Genomic DNA, 24202 nt, shown 5'->3' with positions numbered 1-24202 from the left:
GTTTTGCTTATAGATATTGAAATTCCGTGTGCTTCGGCATTATGACTTACGGTGTACAGCTAAACAATATGAAGGAAAAGCTTCTTCCTTCAACCGCAAATAATGGAATATTGGAGCGGTTTTCACAAATGATTCCCCAGGGTCAGATTCCTGAAATTAATGTCTAGTGAATCAATTTTGAGATGATAAACTTGTATCTTCACAAATCGCAATAAAACCACCCCCTTGAATTTAGTTGATTTTGAATAATGCTATAAATTAATTCTATGATGTACATTACGTAAACGTAATTTGCAGGGATCAAAAGACAGAGCCAAAATACGCAAGGATCATCCGTATTTCTTCGGTTATTGGTCCTACGCTGTTCTGGATGTATTTTTCACATGCCTGCGTGCTCGATTATTCTGTGACGAATCGTGTAGAGCGATTCTGAAAAACTGATTTTTTTGTTTAAAATTTGCAAAAAAAAAACAAAGCTAACCCCTTTGGAATTTTTCAGCCCATCTTTGACGGATTTTGAGGAATGCTGCAGTCCATTCATCTGGACACCATGTGAACCTACTTTGACGAGATAAATCCATTCCGCGCAGTGTTGAGTGGCTGCGAAATACGGATTGAAAGTTGGGGCCAAAATACGTGGAAATTGGACCATGTTTTAGAGGAGGCGTGAAAGAAAAATCTCAAATTTATAGCTAAGAAGTTTCACTTGCGTTTTATTGAATTTCCCTTAATTCTGATACAAGTGCTCAAATGTCAGTGTAAAGTGCTATAACGATAAGTTAGTAAGTATTTAGGTAAAGAACGATTAGTGATGTAAGAAACTGATCTAGCGTCGCATAAGAAATCTGGATGTTATACAAAGAGAAATGAGTGCCATATACATGACCTTGAGTGGAACGTGAGAAATGTTATATATAATGATTACTGTTGTAATTTGTAACTATGGTACAAGTTCCGGCCAACGTATAGATGCAATACACCTCTGCTAAAGACTATATCTATGATACTGTATTGTAGCTATGTGTTGTAGCGTTCATTGAAATAAAGAAATGAGCAAATACTTTTTCATGTTCGTCCACCTATTAATCCTAGAATAATGTGAATGTCATTTTCAAATTCTACAGAACACATCCCGAAATGACTGAATCAATTCTGACAAAAAACCTTTTTTGCTCAGAGACTTGGGAAACAAGCAGGGCGGTTGAATGCTCGAAGAAATAATCGACGATTATCAATAAGACTGCGGTCAATTCTTTGATATACTGTTCCGACGTGATTTTTCAAGAGAAATCGATTGGGCGCAGTCCCAGTACGCTGCGAGAAACGGATCAAAAGTTACAGGCAGAAAAAGGGAACCAGAGTTTTTCCCGATTTTCAGCTGGTGATCTTTTCGTCGTCATTGCTCTGCTGTTGGTTCTACGCTCTTTTCGCTGCGTTTTCTGAGTTCCTGGGGGTCCAATTAATCAGGAAAGGGTCACACAGATCGAATCTGAGACCAAAAATTTTTCGGTCGAAAAATGAAAAAAAAAGTAAGGCTAACCCCTTTGCATTTTTGGCAAAAATTTTCGCGTTTTTGAAAAGTGCTGGAATGAATTCTTTCAAGCACTATTCCAACGTAATTTCGCGTAAGAAATCGATTGGGCGCAGTCCCAATACGCTGCGATCAACGCATCACAAGTTACAGGCAAGAAACGAGAACCTGTATTTAGGACATTTTTCAGCAGGTGCCTTTTCGCTCGCCATTTCTCTCCTGTTAGTCCTACGCTATTTTCGCTGCGATTTCTGAGTTCCTGAGGGTCCAATTGGTCATATGAGGGTCATTTAAATCGAATCTGAGACCCAAAGTTTTTTGCCCAAAAAAAAAGTAAGGCTGACCCCTTTGCATTTTTGGCGAAAATTTTGGCGATTTTGAAAAGTGCTGGAATATATTCTTTCAAGCACTATTCCGACGTAATTTCGCGAGAAAAATCGATTGGGCGCAGTCCCAATACGCTGCGATCAACGCATCAAAAGTTACAGCCATAAAACGTAAACCTGTGTTTCCGACATTTTTCAGCAGGTGCTTTTTTCTTTGTAATTTCTCTCCTGTTGGTCCCACGCTCATTTCGCTGCATTTTCCGTGTTCCTGGGGGTCCAATTGGTCGGGAAAGGGTCATACAAATCACTTCTGAGACAAGAGATTTTTTGGTCAAAAAAAAAGGAAGTTAACCCCTTTGTATTTTTGGCGAAAATTTTCGCGATTTTGAAAAGTGCTGGAATCAATTCTTCCTGGCACTGTTCCGACGTAATTTTGCGAGAGAAATCGATTGGGCGCAGTCGCAATACGCTGCGATCAACGCATCAAAAGTTACAGCCAAAAAACGAAAACCTGTGTTTTCGACATTTTTCAGCAGGTGCTTTTTTCTTCGTAATTTCTCTCCTGTTGGTCCCACGCTCTTTTCGCTACATTTTCCGAGTTCCTGGGGGTCCAATTAGTCAGAAAAGGGTCACACAAATCGAATCTGAGACCAAAAGTTTTTTGCCCAAAAAAAAGTAAGGCTAACCCCTTTGCATTTTTGGCGAAAATTTTGGCGATTTTGAAAAGTGCTGGAATAAATTCTTTCAAGCACTATTCCGACGTAATTCCGCGAGAGAAATCGATTGGGCGCAGTCCCAATAGGCTGCGATCAACAGATCAAAAGTTACGGCCAAAAAACGAGAACCTGTATTTTTGACATTTTTCAGCAGGTGCCTTTTCGCTCGTCATTTTTCTCCTGTTAGTCCTACGCTCTTTTCGCTGCGATTTCTGAGTTCCTGAGGGTCCAATTGGTCGGATGAGGGTCATTCAAATCGAATCTGAGACCAAAAGTTTTTTGCCCAAAAAAAAAGTAAGGCTAACCCCTTTGCATTTTTGGCGAAAATTTTGGCGATTTTGAAAAGTGCTGGAATAAATTCTTTCAAGCACTATTCCGACGTAATTTCGCGAGAGAAATCGATTGGGCGCAGCCACAATAGGCTGCGATCAACAGATTAAAAGTTACGGCCAAAAAACGAGAACCTGTATTTGGGACATTTTTCAGCAGGTGCTTTTTCCTCCGTAGTTTCTCTCCTGTTGATCCCACGCTCTTTTCGCTGCGTTTGGTGAGTTCCTGGGGGTCCAATCAGTCAGAAAAGGGTCACACAAATCGAATCTGAGACCAAAAATTTTTCGGTCGAAAAATGATAAAAAAGTAAGGCTAACCCCTTTGCATTTTTGGCGAAAATTTTGGCGATTTTGAAAAGTGCTGGAATAAATTCTTTCAAGCACTATTCCGACGTAATTTCGCGAGAGAAATCGATTGGGTGCAGTCCCAATTCGCTGCGATCAACGCATCACAAGTTACAGGCAAAAAACGAGAACCAGTGTTTAAGACATTTTTCAGCAGGTGCCTTTTCGCTCGTCATTTTTCTCCTGTTAGTCCTACGCTCTTTTCGCTGCGATTTCTGAGTTCCTGAGGGTCCAATTGGTCGGATGAGGGTCATTCAAATCGAATCTGAGACCAAAAGTTTTTTGCCCAAAAAAAAAGTAAGGCTAACCCCTTTGCATTTTTGGCGAAAATTTTGGCGATTTTGAAAAGTGCTGGAATATATTCTTTCAAGCACTATTCCGACGTAATTTCGCGAGAAAAATCGATTGGGCGCAGTCCCAATACGCTGCGATCAACGCATCAAAAGTTACAGCCATAAAACGTAAACCTGTGTTTCCGACATTTTTCAGCAGGTGCTTTTTTCTTCGTAATTTCTCTCCTGTTGGTCCCACGCTCATTTCGCTGCATTTTCCGTGTTCCTGGGGGTCCAATTGGTCGGGAAAGGGTCATACAAATCACTTCTGAGACAAGAGATTTTTTGGTCAAAAAAAAAGGAAGTTAACCCCTTTGTATTTTTGGCGAAAATTTTCGCGATTTTGAAAAGTGCTGGAATCAATTCTTCCTGGCACTGTTCCGACATAATTTTGCGAGAGAAATCGATTGGGCGCAGTCGCAATACGCTGCGATCAACGCATCAAAAGTTACAGCCAAAAAACGAAAACCTGTGTTTTCGACATTTTTCAGCAGGTGCTTTTTTCTTCGTAATTTCTCTCCTGTTGGTCCCACGCTCTTTTCGCTGCATTTTCCGAGTTCCTGGGGGTCCAATTAGTCAGAAAAGGGTCACACAAATCGAATCTGAGACCAAAAGTTTTTTGCCCAAAAAAAAAGTAAGGCTAACCCCTTTGCATTTTTGGCGAAAATTTTGGCGATTTTGAAAAGTGCTGGAATAAATTCTTTCAAGCACTATTCCGACGTAATTTCGCGAGAGAAATCGATTGGGCGCAGCCACAATAGGCTGCGATCAACAGATTAAAAGTTACGGCCAAAAAACGAGAACCTGTATTTGGGACATTTTTCAGCAGGTGCTTTTTCCTCCGTAGTTTCTCTCCTGTTGATCCCACGCTCTTTTCGCTGCGTTTGGTGAGTTCCTGGGGGTCCAATCAGTCAGAAAAGGGTCACACAAATCGAATCTGAGACCAAAAATTTTTCGGTCGAAAAATGATAAAAAAGTAAGGCTAACCCCTTTGCATTTTTGGCGAAAATTTTGGCGATTTTGAAAAGTGCTGGAATATATTCTTTCAAGCACTATTCCGACGTAATTTCGCGAGAAAAATCGATTGGGCGCAGTCCCAATACGCTGCGATCAACGCATCAAAAGTTACGGCCAAAAAACGAGAACCTGTATTTGGGACATTTTTCAGCAGGTGCTTTTTCCTCCGTAGTTTCTCTCCTGTTGATCCCACGCTCATTTCGCTGCATTTTCCGTGTTCCTGGGGGTCCAATTGGTCGGGAAAGGGTCATACAAATCACTTCTGAGACAAGAGATTTTTTGGTCAAAAAAAAAGGAAGTTAACCCCTTTGTATTTTTGGCGAAAATTTTCGCGATTTTGAAAAGTGCTGGAATCAATTCTTCCTGGCACTGTTCCGACATAATTTTGCGAGAGAAATCGATTGGGCGCAGTCGCAATACGCTGCGATCAACGCATCAAAAGTTACAGCCAAAAAACGAAAACCTGTGTTTTCGACATTTTTCAGCAGGTGCTTTTTTCTTCGTAATTTCTCTCCTGTTGGTCCCACGCTCTTTTCGCTGCATTTTCCGAGTTCCTGGGGGTCCAATTAGTCAGAAAAGGGTCACACAAATCGAATCTGAGACCAAAAGTTTTTTGCCCAAAAAAAAAGTAAGGCTAACCCCTTTGCATTTTTGGCGAAAATTTTGGCGATTTTGAAAAGTGCTGGAATAAATTCTTTCAAGCACTATTCCGACGTAATTTCGCGAGAGAAATCGATTGGGCGCAGCCACAATAGGCTGCGATCAACAGATTAAAAGTTACGGCCAAAAAACGAGAACCTGTATTTGGGACATTTTTCAGCAGGTGCTTTTTCCTCCGTAGTTTCTCTCCTGTTGATCCCACGCTCTTTTCGCTGCGTTTGGTGAGTTCCTGGGGGTCCAATCAGTCAGAAAAGGGTCACACAAATCGAATCTGAGACCAAAAATTTTTCGGTCGAAAAATGATAAAAAAGTAAGGCTAACCCCTTTGCATTTTTGGCGAAAATTTTGGCGATTTTGAAAAGTGCTGGAATAAATTCTTTCAAGCACTATTCCGACGTAATTTCGCGAGAGAAATCGATTGGGTGCAGTCCCAATTCGCTGCGATCAACGCATCACAAGTTACAGGCAAAAAACGAGAACCAGTGTTTAAGACATTTTTCAGCAGGTGCCTTTTCGCTCGTCATTTTTCTCCTGTTAGTCCTACGCTCTTTTCGCTGCGATTTCTGAGTTCCTGAGGGTCCAATTGGTCGGATGAGGGTCATTCAAATCGAATCTGAGACCAAAAGTTTTTTGCCCAAAAAAAAAGTAAGGCTAACCCCTTTGCATTTTTTGCGAAAATTTTGGCGATTTTGAAAAGTGCTGGAATAAATTCTTTCAAGCACTATTCCGACGTAATTCCGCGAGAGAAATCGATTGGGCGCAGTCCCAATAGGCTGCGATCAACAGATCAAAAGTTACGGCCAAAAAACGAGAACCTGTATTTGGGACATTTTTCAGCAGGTGCTTTTTCCTCCGTAGTTTCTCTCCTGTTGATCCCACGCTCTTTTCGCTGCGCTTGGTGAGTTCCTGGGGGTCCAATTAGTCAGAAAAGGGTCACACAAATCGAATCTGAGACCAAAAGTTTTTTGCCCAAAAAAAAAGTAAGGCTAACCCCTTTGCATTTTTGGCGAAAATTTTGGCGATTTTGAAAAGTGCTGGAATAAATTCTTTCAAGCACTATTCCGACGTAATTTCGCGAGAGAAATCGATTGGGCGCAGCCACAATAGGCTGCGATCAACAGATTAAAAATTACGGCCAAAAAACGAGAACCTGTATTTGGGACATTTTTCAGCAGGTGCTTTTTCCTCCGTAGTTTCTCTCCTGTTGATCCCACGCTCTTTTCGCTGCGTTTGGTGAGTTCCTGGGGGTCCAATCAGTCAGAAAAGGGTCACACAAATCGAATCTGAGACCAAAAATTTTTCGGTCGAAAAATGATAAAAAAGTAAGGCTAACCCCTTTGCATTTTTGGCGAAAATTTTGGCGATTTTGAAAAGTGCTGGAATAAATTCTTTCAAGCACTATTCCGACGTAATTTCGCGAGAGAAATCGATTGGGCGCAGTCCCAATAGGCTGCGATCAACAGATCAAAAGTTACGGCCAAAAAACGAGAACCTGTATTTGGGACATTTTTCAGCAGGTGCTTTTTCCTCCGTAGTTTCTCTCCTGTTGATCCCACGCTCTTTTCGCTGCGCTTGGTGAGTTCCTGGGGGTCCAATTAGTCAGAAAAGGGTCACACAAATCGAATCTGAGACCAAAAGTTTTTTGCCCAAAAAAAAAGTAAGGCTAACCCCTTTGCATTTTTGGCGAAAATTTTGGCGATTTTGAAAAGTGCTGGAATAAATTCTTTCAAGCACTATTCCGACGTAATTCCGCGAGAGAAATCGATTGGGCGCAGTCCCAATAGGCTGCGATCAACAGATCAAAAGTTACGGCCAAAAAAACGAGAACCCGTATTTTTGACATTTTTCAGCAGGTTCAGGCGGTTTGTTCTGCGAAAGGTAGGGAAGAAAAATGACAAATTTACCACTAAAAATTCCAATTTATTTCTTTCGCACTTAGTACAAGTGTTGATGTGTCAGTGTGTAATAATATAACAAGTTGACAAATGGGATTGAAGCGACAGAGAAACAAGATTACAACAACATGATTTGAAATTACGCATGAAATCTAGGTTTCATCTGAGGAAATAGATCTGCACTATACATTGTCTTGAACAGAATATGATAAATACAACATCAGATAGTCATTATCATAGTTCAACACATAGCTTAAGTTTTCGAGTGCGTAGAAGTGCCAGACACATTTTCAGAACACGGTGTATGGTGTAATCCCTCTATTTTATGTAACCTGAATGAAAGTGATTGAAATATTAATTTTCTCCGTATTTACTTTGCATATCCTTAACTGTTAGTCACTTCTTATTCTAAATATCCTATATGCACTTCTGGGGGTCGAATTAGTCAAGAAAGGGTCAGACAAATGAGTTCTTTGTCAAAATATTGTTCGCCGAAGTAAAGAATAAAAGCAGTAAAGCTGATGGGAGAATGAATTCTTCACTTAGAAAAGTGCAGCGATAGTCATTAATTTATTGTCCTGGTTCTTCCCTTACTATTTCTATCTTCACGCAATACTTTTCTTAGGATGCTTTAACAATTGATACAGTTAGATTTCTATTGTCGTGGATATCGTTAGATCCCGGTATGTATATAACATATAATAGAGACTATCTTCTCTGTGTAGAGAGACATGCGTAGTATTATACAACGAATTATAAATTAATATTACCTACGACCGTTGCCAGTGTACCAAATGCTTTTCTTACGTCAATTGTTCAACGTGCAACCCATTCAAGAATCATCTTCCGACGAAGATTCATCCATTTTTATTGCAAATGTTCCTTACTGCAGAGCTAGTTCTCACATCATTCGTCCAGACGTTATATTGAGCTCACACTTGTTGCACTGAAATTAGAATAAAATTAGTTCCAGTTTTCCATGTCAGCCATCAGATATTCGAAGTGCGAAATCTTACGCTGTCTAAACGCGAATGTATCGTCATATCAACTCGCTTTTCATCACTTCACCAATGCTTGCCTGATTGCCGTCGCCAGTACCGTCAGGCGTAAATATTTTTATGGAACCAAATCGGTAAGCACAATAAGACTCTCGAGTTACTTATATCCAACTGCCGAGTTTTGTAGGCCGAATAACCAATCTGTAAGTAAAAATCAATATGAAAGAATACAAGAACCGCAAGTTTTGTTCTTCTTTAACGTAATAAATATTAATATCGCATTCAAACGTTTATCTCTGGTTATTATACAGATCAGTGCATTCAAACCAACATAACATGATTACCGACAATGGCGCTTTTCGTTTATGTCAATTTTCGGACACATCTCAACATCAAGTGATTTCATTGGGCGGATCTAATGGAATACGCCAATGAAATCACTTAGTGCCGTGTTGTGTCAAAGAATTGACTTAAAAGAAAAATGGCCGACATGGCTGACTATACCGGCATTACAGAACGCTGTCGCCCGTATGTCACTCTACTCATTTCTGACACTCGTCAGGGCCATGTGCAGTCTTCACGCCCAAGAATAATCTGAAGTTTTATATGAATTTTTTTTTTTTCCCTTACAATCATACAACAGTAATATTTTGTTTGCCTTGTGTCAGTCGTGATTCACACAAGTGAATTTTGTCTGATTTGTTTGAAACCCATTAACAGTATTGGAGCGTGATCATAGATTTGGTTTACGTAGAAAACTACTAATCATCGACACGACACTCACTTTTCCAACAGCGATCCGAATGGGTTATGTTAATGTATAACACGAATGGTGAGAAATTATTACGATCAAAATGGGTCAGACCTTAGAAGATGCGCTGATCGCAGCTCGAAGAGCCGTGCAATTTGACAGCAGTCAGCAGTACAAACAAGCCCTGTACTATTATGACTTGGCAACGAAAAGACTCGCCACCCTACCCCATGACGCAAAGCTAACATCAAAACTCACTGAATACCAGGATAGAATATCGACATTAAAAACACTACGTGAGTTCAGAATCTTTAGTCGACCCTATTCTTTCAGTCAGGTTCATCAATGGAACCACAAAAACTAACCCTTTCAATTTCCAGTCGCTGAACAAGACAGGAGATTGCATTCAAATGTTGGAACGAATCAAGCAGATCTGCAAAGGTGTAACTTCCTATTTAGCCAAGCACTGGATGCTGACGAAGCCGGCTGTAAAGATATTGCCATTAAGTTGTATACAGACGCAGTTGAACTCGGACTAAGTGCTGTAGGCATGACTTTCAATATAATAATATCTCTTTCTACTGTAGCAATTTCTCACTACATTTAAATCAGGAGAATTATTGTTATCACATTTTCCTAGAGTTTTGATTTTGGAAAGGTTGAAACATTCACGATTTTTTATTCATAGAACCCCGCTGACCCGGAGCGAAAACAAAAATTGACGAACCTTGCTCGGCTTGCCCTTGACAGAGCGGAAGCATTGAAAGGAAAAACTGCACCGACATCTTCGCCTATTAAAAATTCAACAGATGCTTTGCCCAAGTTACCTTCCGTTCCCGAAACAAGCCCCAGTCCAACCATTTCAGTCAAAGCAACACCGTCAACTTCTGGTAATATTTGATAACATCATGGAAATCTTGATCTTTGTAGCAATTTTTCTCATGTGCCATATTATTCCATGTTGCCAAAATAGACAAACCACAGAGGCCACCTCTCCACCGAGGCAGTAGCGCGCACCTCACGGTTACCGGAGGAAGCAGTACTTATACAGAAGAAGAAAAGAGAGTGCTGTTGCATACATCACACATAAATAACAATAAATTTGTGCCTTTCATGAGCGTCGATCTGAGCGAAAAATTCCAGTATGCTATTCCATTCACAGACAAAGATGGACTGCTTGAACTTGATCCAAAACAAAAACCAGATTTTTCACGATGGGCTCGACCCGACGAGCTCTTCCCTGAGCCCAAGATGGTTGCGGGACCACATGTTGATTATTTTAGTATAAAACAAACTGTTAGTACCAGTGAGAATATTTGTAACTTGCTTATTGTACTCGATTTACTTCTTCCGTCTTTTTTTTTATTATGTGTCATGTTCTGATGATTGGTTTGTAAAAATTGCAGGTAGTTTCTGATTGCTCTTTTGTAGCATCATTGGCTGTGAGTGCTCAGTATGAAAAAAAGTTTCGGAAAAGGCTTGTTACATCTATTATTTATCCCCAGAATCGAAGCAAGGAACCTATATACAATCCTTTTGGTGAGTCAATAAAAATTTGTATAATTGAACTTTGACTAAATGTGAAAGAACGCCTGCACACACCCAAATAGCCCAATCAAAGCTCAGAAACTTTATTTTTAGGTAAATATATGGTGAAACTACACATAAATGGCATACCGCGTAAAGTTATAATAGATGATCAGCTACCAGTGAGTCGATACAATCAGCTGCTTTGTTCGTATTCCAACAATCGTGGAGAACTGTGGATATCGTTACTAGAAAAAGCTTACATGAAAGTAATGGGTGGATATGACTTTCCTGGATCAAACAGCGTGAGTAATCACTTAGGGGTAATAGGTATTTGTGTGTGAGTAATTTCTACAACACCAAAACTCAGTCAGTATCACTTTAACTTCACAGAATATTGATTTACATGCCTTAACTGGTTGGATACCAGAACGATGGGCCATTAGACCTAATGACCCAGATTTCAACAGGGATCGTCTCTTTGACACATTGCTTGTTAGAATGCGCCAAGGAGATGTACTCGTCACTGTTGCGACTGGTGAATTGTCAGATGTTGATGCTGAGAGAACCGGTCTGGTACCAACTCATGCATACGCAGTTTTAGACGTAAAAAACGTAGAGGTATTGAGCTATTCTTTCTGAGTCAAGATTCTGAGTGTAGCAGTCTTGCTCACCGACCCTGAATATTTTCTTATCGTTATTCATGACGTACAGGGGGTGCGGCTTCTTCAGTTGAAGAATCCTTGGTCCCACTTGCGTTGGCGTGGCAATTACTCAGAGCTCGACACGAAGCATTGGACGACACAGCTGAGGCAGGCTTTGGACTACGACCCTGATTCAGCCTCCGAATTTGACAATGGAATATTTTGGATTGATTACGACAGTATTTGCAGATTTTTTGACGTCTTCTACCTAAACTGGAACCCAGGGTTATTCAAATTCACGTATTGCATTCATCAGTGAGTTGATAAATTCTTAAAAATGATTAACAACACAGGGGAATAAGCGGTTACCTATCTCTCGGTCATTAATCATTCATTTTCTATTTCTGTAGTCAATCGTGAAACATTTCAGAATGTGGACAGCAGGCATAGGGCCAACCAAAGACGCTTATAACATTGGAGACAATCCTCAGTTTAGCCTCGAAGTAACTCCGGGAGCTACCGGAGCCATATGGATCCTGCTTACAAGACACATTACGGACATAGCCGACTTCCGACAAAACCAGGAATACATTACAGTTCTGGTGTACCGAAACGATGGCAAACGAGTGTTTTACCCGCGTAAGTGAAGATTTCGATAGAGATGCATTTTTTCAAGGCCATATCGAAACAAAGAACGGAATAATGAATGAACATTTTCTTTTCTCACAGACGATCCTCCGCCTTATATTGACGGCGTCCGAATAAACAGCCCCCACTACCTGTGCAAATTAAAACTGGGACCAAGTAGCGAGTCACGTTACACTCTAGTCATATCCCAATACGAGAAAACCAATACTATTTATTACACCTTGCGGAGTTACGGAACGTGTCCATTCACACTTCGCAAGATCGCCGAGCCGTACAAGTTCGAAAAAGAGGTAGATGTTACGTTTTTCAATTAAATCGGAAAAGCTTCATATGAAAGAAATGATATATACGATTATTTTCGGGGGATAGTTGTCGATTTGACGCTGAAACATCTACTTACTTTTTTCTGCAGATAACAGATGGCCAGTGGTCTGGTATCAATGCAGGTGGATGCGGTAATCACCCTGCAACGTACCAAAACAATCCACGTTATCAATTGTTGTTGCAAAGTTCCAATAACAACAATAACTTGCGCATAATACTGAAGGGGCCTAAGCAGTATCAAATTGGCTTTGAGATTATCACGGTTATTTTAAATGACCCCGAATGTCCAACTGCGTTCAGATCAAAAAGTTCCGGAAGTTTTAGGTAAGCTCCGAAATAGATAATTCCCTAAGCTTACGTTGTGCAAGACTAAAATAAGAAGCATTCCTGATCAATGTCCATTTTATAGATCTGGTTTCGTTGTCTTGGAATTGGAAGACGTGCCTGCAGGTACATACAACATTATTCCATCCACATTCCTTCCTGGTCAAGAAGGTCCGTTTTTCCTTACCTGTAAGGCCTCGTGCAATATTCAACTTAGTCGGATTCAGTAATGGATATTTTATACGGTTCTTATTCGTCAAAATGGGTGGCCAAAGGCCTCTAGAACAGTAAAACAATTTGCACAAAACAAGTATTTCTATTAACAATACACAGATGAAATTCGAGAAAAAATTTTTATCAGTGATCAGTGATTTTACTATGTAAAGTTTTTAAAAATCAAACTTTTATGCACAAACTGCATAATCATAATCAGCCATGTGCCAGCGATTACCGAAAACAAATTTGAATTTTTTTAAACATCATGTATATGCGATACCGCTATTTTTGCCCATTGTTGTATTTATCACAGTTTTTTATTAATAATTGTAATAAAGCATCTAAGTATATATACTGTTTAAAAAAAGTTATCTTTTACTTGTTTTCTTGCCCAGCGACATCGGAACTCCACACAAATACTGTACAAAAGTGTATTGTATCCACGTCGGAAAAACTAAAAATGGGAATATTTTTAACATAACTCAGCCACCTAAACTAATTCTATGTACATAAGAATTGAGATAATATTATTAAAAAATTATAACAGTTACTGTTGAACGGAATACTAAGAGAGCAGCAATAATCTTTTTATCTACACTTTAAAATTTACATCGCGTTTCACTTGTACCAAAAATTGCTCAGCACGAATTCGCAGATGCAATATTAATAATGATAATCATTCTGATTCTTACAAGCTTAATATAAAGCACATGTAAGTGAAGCACGATTTACCTCAGTAGCTTTGATAAAACAACTAATGATTTAAAAAACCAGGGTTTCTCAATAATTGCCTAGCACTGATAGAAGTTTGGTGTAAAAAAGATCTGAGTTGGTTAGACAGATCGTGCATTTTTGGTGTCTTATACCTGACGTATTATCATGACAATTTTTTAAACACTATTTATAACGAGATCTTGTAGTTGAACTTTGCCTGTTATGATGTCTTACACACTGTACTTTCAATCCAGTAAACTGAAACCGCTGCTTGAATTCAAATATCAGTAATGCTTTACGATATTAAATATTGCTACAAGCAATTTAATTAATGTTGTAATCAATCAAGTCGTTTCAGTTTGCCGTCGACTGCTAGTATGCAATCCCTACAAGTCTATGGTGGGCAACTCCAAAAATCGTGACACTATGCTGATCAGTGAAACTTCACCTAGTACCATATTTCCAGGTTTTCAGAAAATTTGCATTATCTTACGTATTACATACATATCGACGTGTTCTAAAGAAGGGTATCTCATCGGGCTGGATAGAATAAGTGTATCTCACTGTGCAGGGCGTTCCATTAAGACACGTCAATATCTTACAATCAAATGATCGTAGGACTGGTAAGGTACATCCATACCAATCCATACTGCATAAATGTAGAATACAATTGTCAAAGGATCAACTCGTAAGGAACTTGTATATCATTCAAAAATATTTCCCGCCCCCAGAGTATTCAAATTTTATACATGAACGCGCGCGCATTCGACTTAATATTTCTGGTTATAATGCATACCTATATGTATGTAAATTTGCACTAGATTTGCACATGAAAGGTGTCAAACTGGCATACAGCAGGGCATGTGCTTTTTAAGCGGTTGCCTGCATTGGCTGACAGGAACGTATCGCGCATATTACGGCCAACTTCACGGTGGTTTATCTCTAGGAAACACAATAGTTGAGTTCAGACCGACTTTTTAGCCTCTGTCCCTGACAGCAGAGGCTGATTGTGAGGATTTGTTACGGCAAGACGGCCGAACACGAAAATTTTCGGAGTGCAAAGTGTAAATGCGACAATAACATTTTCCTACCATATGCACTATTATAACATCAAGAAAAATGTGGATGAAGCCACAAGAGGTCTTACTAGCCAATGCTCTATGGTAAAATATCAACCACTCGAATATCTGTATGTCAGGCATCTTCTAATTACTGTTTACATATTTACAATCACACATTCGCATCAACATACATACCCACACGCACGCGAGTATATGAATAATATATGAATAAAGCGAGTGTCGAACAGACAGCTGAGAAAAATCACGCACGTTATCTTTCCGCATATTAATCAACATGTACTCCATTTGACAGCTGTCACGCCTATTATAGTCATTATTATTATTATTCTCAAAATAATTTATTATTGACACTCCTGTCCTCACTTGAATGATCACGATTTACCAATCCATTTGTTTATTACGCTCAATGCAAACTTTCTCCATTCTACAACTGAGTTTGCTATTAACACATACCAATAGACATCAAAATATCGTGTGATCATCTTCTGCCTGATGATATAACGTCATACTCTTTTACGGTGACTACATTTTACAACTCTAGATTTTCAGTTTATGAATTTATATCATGTCCTTCGTTTATCCATCAGCTTATTTTATGAGATGAATAAAAGAAACTTGCCGATTCATTTTTGCAAAGTTGACAAAACTTAGATTTTTTTAGTCAAGTTGTACTTATTTTCATGTAGCTAGTTATTTATTTCCACAATCAAGTCTCCAACTTGTTAGATTCTCTCACAATTAGTTAAAAATCATAATTCTAAATTGCCCAAGTAAATTCAATTACTTTGCAAGTATACATTCGTGTACATACTTATCCAGGGTGACTGAACAGGCAACAGTCTATTTCGTCCTGCAACGTCGCAAGGGTCATGGAAAAGCGAAAGGACTCACATCCATCTTGGTCGGTACATTAGACAGTGTTTTCGACACCAAACCACCCCCTTTCAGAATCCTACATCAGACTCCATCCTCGGATGTGTATTGGAGTAAGTGTTAAATCATCTCAACCGATAGCTGTATACTTTTAAATGTATGCATGATGCTTGATAGTAAGGTTGAAGAAAAAAATCTCCCTTTTGTACATATCAAACATCTCTTGTTTTTCCATTTCTTAATCTGTATTTACTTTCCAAACAATGTATGCTATTAGAAACCATGAAATGCATGTGTTACAGTTGTAGGGAGCACGGATAGCGTGATTAGTCGTTAAACCTCCAGAGGAGGGAGCAAAGATACTTGAAACAGTAACTGATAACAGTTTATGCCAACATAAGCAATCGCAGGCACTGCACGTTTATATAATAAATATTACATTGATAGATTTATCTCACTTGTATTAAGTAAAATACAAGTATAGTTTTGCAACGCTTTTTGTTTCATCTGTATTCTTCTTCTTTTTTATAATTTAAATCCAACTTGTTACCCAGAAATGCATATTGCTGATCATTGAATGACAAAAAAATAAATGAATAATTTTTTCAGTGGTGGCGTGTGCGCTAACAGCTGAGGATATCGTCAAGGATTGGGCATGGCTTCACGCCAATTTGATAGACACTCTCAAATCGTTTGATACCGAAGAGGAAATAACAGATTTTGTGTGCTGCAAGATACAGTCTATAATAGCAAATAATGTTCCGGAGAGTCACATTGCTGACGGTAATATAAAAAAATATGTGTACAGATTCAAATTTACAATTGGATATATCTTTCAAGACATAATTTCAGTTTATCTCTTTACAAGTAATTTCTTTTAATATTTCTTTCATTTGTTACCTCTCTGCCTGCAGAAGAAGACCCACAGTCGTTCAAAACAGTTTCTTTCAAATTCCATCAACACTTCAATCTCCCCCAAGATGAAAAGCTGGTGAATTATTATTCCTGCAGGTAAGAATAAGAACTGTGTACTTACTCAGCAAAATATTGGGTTCAATTTCTTTTTTAGAAATCTTTGAAATCCTATGAATATTGGTCTATGTATAACTCATTTTGTGTTCTTCGGTATTCTGTTATCAGCTATTGGAAATCTCGATTCCCAAGGCAGGGATGGCTCTATCTCTCTGTAAATCACATGTGCTTTTATGCCTACATACTGTCCAAAGAAACGAAATTGGTTATCAGATGGGCAGATATTACGGTACTTGACAAAACCAACTCCATCTTATTCCCCGACAGTATCCGAGTTATAACTCGTGACAATAAAGAGGTGTGTTTAATATGGATGTTGTATTTCAGCAGTCTGATGATTCTCGATCAATCTTTGTTTTGTTACTAGTGAAAATATACGTTTCAGCCCATTATATTAAAACATAGGAAAGATGGCGGAGCATTCGTGAAAATCGTATTATTGTAAATGAATTTGAATATATTTGTTGCAGCACTATTTTTCAATGTTCCTTCATAAGGCTGAGACGTTTTCGTTGATGGAGCAGCTTACAAATATTGCTATGAAAAGGTGGTTATCCACAGCTATTATAGAGCACAAGTTTAAAAACCTTGTTATTTATATTTTTAATGTAGCTATTATCTCATTTTTCAGACTCATTGATGAAAAAAGCGGTTTCAACGAAGACAGAGATCTACTGAATAAATTAAGGTAAGTACTTGCGAATAATCATTAATTCGCTTTCAATTGATATCTACACAATTCATATAAGCGGCTGCTTACTCAACGTATGCGCATCTTTACAGCAAAAATGTGCCTAAGAAACCGTCATTTCTTAAAAGAGACCTCGATGCTCGAGCACATTCTGAGGTCTACAGGTTGCAATTCAGATTACCAGGGAATGAGAAATTAGATGGAAGTATTGACGCCACTTTGTGGACTCCATACAATAAAAGACACGTGTGGGGAAAGATATATTTGTCTCAGAATTACTTGTGCTTTGAAAGTAGAGTGAGTAGCGTCGATCAAAAGCTGATCAATAATTAAATTTCACGGATTTCCGTTGAAATTCCAGTGGATGAATATAAAGGTATGAATTATTTTGCTCACGGTTGAACAGGTGCGGCGGATGGTTACCCTTGTCATTCCCTTACGTGAAGTCAGACTAGTCGAATGTGCTGAAAATCAAGCCTCCAACACTGCTGTGGACAAATCCGTACTTGTCACGACGTCAAGATCGTCGTTTTTGTTCGCACAGATACACGACAGAGACTTTGTTGTGCAAAAGATATCAGAGCTTTTGGCGAAGACTAAAATATTTCACCTGTAAGTTGTTTTTCTAGATTATCCGGAAACTGAAAAAGCGTTTCAGCCTATTCATCCTACTTGATATACATGGCAATTTTCAGTACTGATCATATAAGCACACATGCAAGCATAAACAGCGATTTAAGTAATTGTGAGGAAGCCAAATCTCCAGAATGGACTCCACAACCGCCATTAATGACCTTATTCAAAGCACCACTGAGCCAGGAGGCAGCAATAAAACAAGAGGCAAAGGAAAAACAGTGGGAGTTACATTTTGCTGAATATGGGCGAGGCATCACAATGTACAGGACAACTGATACTGCAAAATTGGTTCTTCAGGGAGTGCCACAGACCCTTAGAGGAGAAGTGTGGCTGACATTTTCGGGTGCGTAGTTCTCGTCATTTCTGAGGTCTTCTCAATGTTCAAAAAAGATATCCTTTTTCTCAACGTTTCTTCAAAATTCACAGGTGCTATAAATGAGATGACAATGAACGCTGGTCTCTACAAATCTCTCGTTGAACAATCTCTAGGTAAATCTTGTCAAGCTAATGAGGAAATTGAGAGAGATTTGCACCGCTCTTTACCTGAGCATCCAGCTTTCCAATCTGACACAGGAATAAGTGCTCTCAGAAGAGTTTTATCCGCCTATGCTTGGAGAAATCCTCAGATAGGTGAAGATCTTTGAATTTTCTTGCAAACTTGATCCTCAATGCAGTGCCAAATGCTACAGCGTAATCTTTCTTCAGGGTATTGCCAAGCGATGAACATCGTTGCCTCTGTTCTATTGATTTACTGTTCAGAAGAGGCAGCTTTCTGGCAGCTGTGCAATGTCTGCGAATCATTGCTCCCTGATTACTACGATCGTCGAGTAGTCGGAGCTTTGGTTGACCAGGGTCTACTGGAAGAATTGGCTGCTGAACATTTACCTGCGCTTCATGCTAGGCTGCAAGAGTTAGGTCTAATCAGGGTTATATCGCTTTCCTGGTTTCTAACGATATTTTTAAGCGTTATGCCAACGAGTAGTGCTGTAAATATAATGGACTGCTTTTTTTACGACGGAGCCAAGGTTATCTTCCAGGTAAAAATAGAATTCATTTTAGAGTTTAAATTTTTTTACATGTGGCCAATTTAATTTATTTTTCTTTTTTTTTTTTGGTTTTTCTGCCAGATAGCGTTAACCGTATTGGAATGGAATCACGATAAATTATTAAACTGCAGAGACGATGGAGAGGCCATGCAGTTGCTGACGGATTATCTTGGAGGTGTGTTCAATGACGAAGGACCCATTTTACCCAGACCTGTAGACAGCGCTGTACCAAACAGGGTAAAATATCGAGCACTTAGAGATGCTTCACAACTGTGGAATGTTTTATGAATTCAATATTTGTTGCAGAGTATTTCTATACAAACCTTAATATATGAGGCATACTCGAGGTACGGAACTCTAACGACTGGCGGAATTGAACGTCTCAGACTGAAGCACAGGCTAAGAGTGGTCCAAAGTCTAGAAGATGGAATTGAAAAGAATGTCATAAGAAGTGTTGTTGTTGACAAGTATATGGTCACTGAAGAGTTACAGGTAAGTTTATAATATGAAGGTAAATTTCGTCTGGTTAAGCAAAATGGTTCTATTAATTCATGTTACCAACTCACAGGACCTGCTCGGTTTGGTAAGAGAAGAACTAATGAGCCAGAGAAAAACCGAACCTGATCGCTATGATCCAACCCAGCCACCGTACGAAGCTTACAAAGTAGACTTCGAACTCTTTAGAATACTTTTTGGAGGTTTATCTCCATGGGGAAAGTGTACCCAAGCTGAATCTCTTGCTGCAAGATTGTTTCGTGTGAGTATCATCCGAAGTCACTATAAGACATTAATATAGAGAGAAAAAGAGAATGATGATTCGTACATTGCAGCTAATGGATCGCAATCACGACGGACTTTTAAATTTCCGCGAAGTCGTTCAAGCCATTGGAATCACAGCAACTGCAGAACTTACACAGAGACTAAAGCTTCTGTACACACTTCATCTCCCTCCATTATTAACTCCTGTAGACATTGAGTCACCTGCACATCCTGGTGAGAAATCACACTATTGAGAAGAAAACTTTCATTAAGTCTATTCAATGTCTACAAACAAAAAAAGGGATAACCTGTTATAAATTCATGACCATATTGCTTTGTTATTAGTATACTACTGTACATACTTTTTATTCAGATGGACCAGAGGTGGCAGCAGAAGCTACAGATTTCTTTGACAGTATGGAACAAAGCATCGCTTCATTAGAAATGCCAGTTGGTGCAGCAGAAGAGCCTCAAGAAGCGGCATCGTTATCTCGATCAATGAGTCTCAACAGTCAACAGGGGGACCAGTCGTGGGACATTCAAAGTATGGGGAGTTTGCGCTCCATGATAGCATCCAGAGATAGTCCTTTGAACTTAAAAACTGTACCAAAAATGTCGCAACCCCATTTCATAGCGCTGTGGAAAACACTTTATGACATGTTCCAATCCCTTGATCAGTCTGAAGAGCAGGAAACTTATCATTCAATTGCTACGATAGGTGAGCGATACAAATTTTGGTTTTTCATCCACAGATATCTTTAATACTATTTTACTTCTAGGTACGCTTCTACTCCAGCTAGGAAACGTTGGCAAAAACTTCGCTGCAGAAAGAGAAGAATCCGAGGATAGTTTACTCATTGCTGCGTCACTGGCACAGCAGGAAATGTTGCCAACTCAGACCGTAAGTTGAAACAGTTTGATGGAATAATTGGTATCTTGAAAATTGATCAGAGTATCGCAGCTGGATTGAACATTTATTGTTTTCCTTTTTTTTCGACATTTTTCAGTCTCCTGACCGGAACGGCAATCCATCTAACGCCGTTTCCGCGGCTGATAGGGATTGGTCGATTACAGTCGAGCAGTTTTTGGCATCTGCATTGACTGGTCAACCGATTGTTGATTTCTTCAGCAAGCGCACTAACCTTATAGAAGCGATAGCTACTCTGAGAAATCGTAGATTTAATCGCGTTCATTCCCTCTCGGATACACCCGTTATAAACATATGACATATAAGCGTCTATCAATGCGATAATATCGTGTGATACACGTACAGAGTATTTTCCAATTCTTTACCTCTAACAAAAGTAACTTTATAATATCAACGATTTAATGAACCCAATGGTTTAATATGCCTTAGGGAATATAAATGAAATACATACTAAATCCTAGGGTGAATGAATTTAGCACTAGAGTAATTGTGGGATACGAAAGCTGTGAAAAAATTTGCCCAGAAAAAACTCAGTTTGAAGTCAAATATTTTTCACACCACTTCTATGTTTATCTAAATTGCAACATTTCAAATCATAAATGAGAAAGAAAATTTAGGTTATTATAGACTAAATAATTCTTTACTTTTCAAATACTTTTATCGGTATGAGAGAAGAAAAAAATTAAACTCCCAGGCGCATGAGTGGTTGCATTCAGCAGTTTCAACATTACAAGTATATAATAGATATGTCATGATGCAAATAATCAATTTACAACAGATTTATATTCAAGTTGACAGATTTATATGTATATATATGTACCTACATTACAAAACGCAGTTTGAAAAATGGTTTGTGACAGATACATTTATCACAATCGCTGTCCTCTCGATGAGGTCCCAATGACAAGAACCGACTTGCATAGCATAGATATTGAATTCTTTTATGCAGCTATGATAAGACAGTGCTACGTTATTGTAATTAGATATTTTGGTACTGAAATTGGATAGTGTTAATTAATTAAGATACCCACTCAAGTTTTCTTCGCTGTTAATTTAACTTCTAAAAAAGCCTGTTTTACTAGGCTTAATGTGTTTAAACACAGCAGGATTTTATGAACATACCTCGAACGGTGTACATACAGGGATAAGTATCAAGTTAGAATTAAAATAATTTTACTCACTGTTTAGACCAGAAGTTTATACCGACTTGAGAGTAAACATGAGACGTGATTGCACCTCCGAACACACGTCTTACCTACAGTCAACAAATTCCATTTCATCACCAATAATTACAGAATTATATTACGAGCATGAATTTATAGCTACAATATTCATATTAATTTATCGTTTTTGAAGATCACGGTTATACGTAATCACTAATGTGTATTGCAAAAAATTACAGTATACCAAAAATTGCAATGAAGTCAAGATAGTTCACCGTAAACAGTAATATCAAGGAATCGTCCGTTCATCTTCCATGTAAAAAAAGCGTTATTATCAATCTTCTCATTTATTTGATTTTGATAAATATATATAATTTAGACTCGGAAGAGAATGTTTGTTTCTTGTCACCAATTTAATAACTAAAGTTAATAATTCAGTATACGTACAATAAAAAGTTAAAAAATGAGAAATCGTGAAATATATATACATGATTATACGTGTGCATACGAAACTGCAAGAATTTGATAATCTACATATAACTTAAAAGTTTTTCGAAAATCTGAGTCCGCTGATTAGACAAAAAATGAAACACTCTTGACGAAGAGTTAAGTCAAGCTCCTGCATTTTATGAAAATTCGGCCAAAGTGCGAATAGTGAAAAACTAGTTTAGTAAAGAATTGTAACAACTTTCAAGAATATTCTTACCCTTTCAGGATTCTTCTTTTTTTTTTAGTATAAGACGGAATCTCTGGATAGTACATACGTGTACTAGTCCTACGGCTATAAACGACGTAATATTCCAAGGCAAGAAATATCTGTGTCATGTATTATAAATATAGATATCTGTAAATAAGATGAGCTTTATCAAATTCATTTTGTGCATGGTGCATATGATTAATGTTCTGAATTGTCATTGTTATTATTTTATCAATCGTGTAATAAAATTCATACTCCAACTACTGCATTTATAAGCTTTTTTATCATAAATCCCAGTTAGATTAAGTTCACTTCCACACATGAGCAACAGTTACTATCAGTTTTCACTTCTGCTGAAAATTAAAATTGCACTAAGTAAAAAAAATTACACCGTAAACCCAGATTTGTTTTATAGAATTATATTTATGGAAACTCGTAGAGTACAATCATAGTTGATTAATAGTTCTTAGCCAAAATTCCATCTTTCTTAGCAAGACGGCCGATGCAGTCGTCCGATTCACCCTATTAAATGAAAGACATTGTTGAAATTATTCTTTTGTACCTTTCCCTTCTTCTTGTAGTATCATTGCTTTACAAGTAACATGACGTTGATACACTTCGGATGCAAAGAGAATTTATTTTCGTATCCATTGTTAAAAACTTAAGACCCTTCGACACTACGTACCATACGCCTGATTGCACCGCAGATGGCATACATTTTTGAGGTTTCGGTCTGACGCCCAGTTTGAGGGTCGACATCAGCCAAGGTAAGCTGAATTGAAGCGTGGTCCTTTGCATGGATGATGCGGTTGCTTGCAGAGCTGAAAAGTTTTACACATGGTTTTTTGATTTCATGCTACAGACATGATTCAAAAGCATTTACAATCGCATAGTACGTTTAGCCGATGTCAGACGCTAAGGTGAACAAGCATTGAACAAACCTAACCTAACTATTGAGTCCATTTTTTCTGCAAAAACCGCCCGAGCTTTTGGAGCTACGGGACACAGATGAAAATGTGAATTATCATCGTGTTCAAAGTCATGTAGCGCAAACACTGATGAGATTGATTTAAGAATAAAATAAATATTAGCACGTGTGAGGATAGCTTACCATTTTCGTGGGCAGTACAAGTCGACAAATTCACCAGCGTCGTTCTCCATTTTTGTTTAGGATATCTGAAACTTGATTAAAAACTTTCGATTTATCACCGACACCAATTAATGCTGCAAGCCGCAAAGATTTAACATTTATTTAGCACAATTTTGACACACGCTTACCTCCAATATCGCTCTAGACCGGAAAAAGAACGTGTGAGATCCTTAGCTCACCATCGAAGCTTGGAACTATCGATAGTGTTTCGTGAAGTCAACCACTGATGGCGCTGTCGAAGTCACCGAACGACGGTGCGAAAATGAAAGGTTTTTGAAAATCTTTCGGAAGGGTCATGTACAATTTGGATGCATCCAATTGAACTGAATTTAATCTCATCTGTTGATTGCCATATAATCTGAGGTAAGGAACTTTTTTCTTTGATTAAAACATAACGCAACTCCGTCAGGAGAAAATTGCAATTTACAAAAGCCTCAGTTCAAACTTCACTTTGTAATACTTCTTCTATTATTCGTTCGCGTTATTTCATGAACATTTCGTATTAATGCACAACTTTTTACCAAGATATTTCGATTAAAAAATGAATAAATACAAGTGAGAAAGTGAAGTTCGAAATCACTGCAGAATTGCGTGTACACGCTTCGGTGAACTGGAGGGTCGTCCATGTGGTGCCACCACGCGGAGTTCGAAAGAACGTTTATCAATTTTTACCCGGCCGCCTGCTGCAACCGCCTGGCACTTACAGCCTGCACTTGTCAGGCTCCAGCCAGTAGCCGACGTAGCCGTCATTCGGCTGTTGTGCCGCGGCGTGTCCGTCGGTCGAAGCGTAAGTTGATTCGGTACTTGCGTGATTCGCGATTTAGCGGCAGACACCCAGCATCGGCGCA

The 24202-nt window shown here is 38.6% G+C and overlaps 3 protein-coding genes and 1 long non-coding RNA gene across 5 annotated transcripts; 2 read left to right on the top strand and 2 right to left on the bottom strand.

Moving 5' to 3' along the window:
• Positions 1-7180: 7180 nt before the first annotated feature.
• Positions 7181-8345, bottom strand: LOC124219944 (uncharacterized). The gene is made up of 3 exons (XR_006883490.2): positions 8168-8345; positions 7922-8097; positions 7181-7483 (listed from the first exon to the last, which is right to left on the bottom strand). It is a non-coding gene; the product is annotated as an uncharacterized lncRNA (long non-coding RNA).
• Positions 8346-8653: 308 nt separating this feature from the next.
• Positions 8654-12990, top strand: LOC124219938 (calpain-7). Its single transcript, XM_046628204.2, has 12 exons — positions 8654-9196; positions 9281-9444; positions 9589-9790; positions 9874-10196; positions 10307-10439; positions 10542-10732; positions 10821-11048; positions 11142-11386; positions 11502-11710; positions 11801-12009; positions 12132-12367; positions 12453-12990. The coding sequence occupies exons 1-12, from the start codon at positions 9004-9006 to the stop codon at positions 12595-12597; spliced, it is 2478 nt and encodes an 825-aa protein (XP_046484160.1). The 5' UTR covers positions 8654-9003; the 3' UTR covers positions 12598-12990.
• A 1234-nt stretch (positions 12991-14224) lies between these two features.
• On the top strand, positions 14225-22464 carry Tbc1d8-9 (TBC1 domain family member 8/9). Of its 2 annotated transcripts, XM_046628202.2 has the most exons (19): positions 14225-14460; positions 15199-15365; positions 15862-16035; positions 16167-16263; positions 16393-16582; positions 16755-16831; positions 16916-16972; positions 17068-17272; positions 17382-17587; positions 17671-17954; positions 18038-18241; positions 18317-18648; positions 18739-18894; positions 18964-19149; positions 19226-19414; positions 19488-19650; positions 19790-20134; positions 20196-20317; positions 20424-22464. In XM_046628202.2, exons 1-19 carry the CDS (start codon positions 14417-14419, stop codon positions 20640-20642), a joined length of 3417 nt encoding a protein of 1138 aa, XP_046484158.1. In that variant the 5' UTR covers positions 14225-14416; the 3' UTR covers positions 20643-22464. The 2 variants fall into 2 exon arrangements, with proteins under 2 accessions (XP_046484158.1, XP_046484159.1); XM_046628203.2 differs by lacking the exon at positions 15199-15365.
• Positions 22465-22607: 143 nt separating this feature from the next.
• Positions 22608-23569, bottom strand: RpS21 (ribosomal protein S21). The gene is made up of 4 exons (XM_046628209.2): positions 23483-23569; positions 23316-23386; positions 22890-23025; positions 22608-22726 (listed from the first exon to the last, which is right to left on the bottom strand). The coding sequence occupies exons 2-4, from the start codon at positions 23363-23365 to the stop codon at positions 22661-22663; spliced, it is 252 nt and encodes an 83-aa protein (XP_046484165.1). The 5' UTR covers positions 23366-23386; positions 23483-23569; the 3' UTR covers positions 22608-22660.
• Positions 23570-24202: the final 633 nt, after the last annotated feature.

The sequence above is a fragment of the Neodiprion pinetum genome, chromosome 5 (assembly GCF_021155775.2).
Source record: "Neodiprion pinetum isolate iyNeoPine1 chromosome 5, iyNeoPine1.2, whole genome shotgun sequence".
NCBI lineage: Eukaryota > Metazoa > Arthropoda > Insecta > Hymenoptera > Diprionidae > Neodiprion > Neodiprion pinetum.
This window is presented reverse-complemented; position numbering and strand designations above follow the sequence as displayed.

Coding starts and splice junctions, on each gene's coding strand:
- LOC124219938 (XM_046628204.2), top strand. CDS start 9,004: ATGGGTCAGACCTTAGAAGATGCGCTGATCGCAGCTCGAAGAGCCGTG. Junction 9,791..9,873: donor AGCAACACCGTCAACTTCTG/GTAATATTTGAT, acceptor TTGCCAAAATAG/ACAAACCACAGAGGCCACCT. Junction 12,010..12,131: donor CGTACAAGTTCGAAAAAGAG/GTAGATGTTACG, acceptor TTTTTTCTGCAG/ATAACAGATGGCCAGTGGTC.
- Tbc1d8-9 (XM_046628202.2), top strand. CDS start 14,417: ATGTGGATGAAGCCACAAGAGGTCTTACTAGCCAATGCTCTATG. Junction 16,832..16,915: donor ACAAATATTGCTATGAAAAG/GTGGTTATCCAC, acceptor CTCATTTTTCAG/ACTCATTGATGAAAAAAGCG. Junction 16,973..17,067: donor GATCTACTGAATAAATTAAG/GTAAGTACTTGC, acceptor GCATCTTTACAG/CAAAAATGTGCCTAAGAAAC.
- RpS21 (XM_046628209.2), bottom strand. CDS start 23,365: ATGGAGAACGACGCTGGTGAATTTGTCGACTTGTACTGCCCACGAAAA. Junction 23,026..23,315: donor TTGTACTGCCCACGAAAATG/GTAAGCTATCCT, acceptor AAAACTTTTCAG/CTCTGCAAGCAACCGCATCA. Junction 22,727..22,889: donor GCGGTGCAATCAGGCGTATG/GTACGTAGTGTC, acceptor TTCATTTAATAG/GGTGAATCGGACGACTGCAT.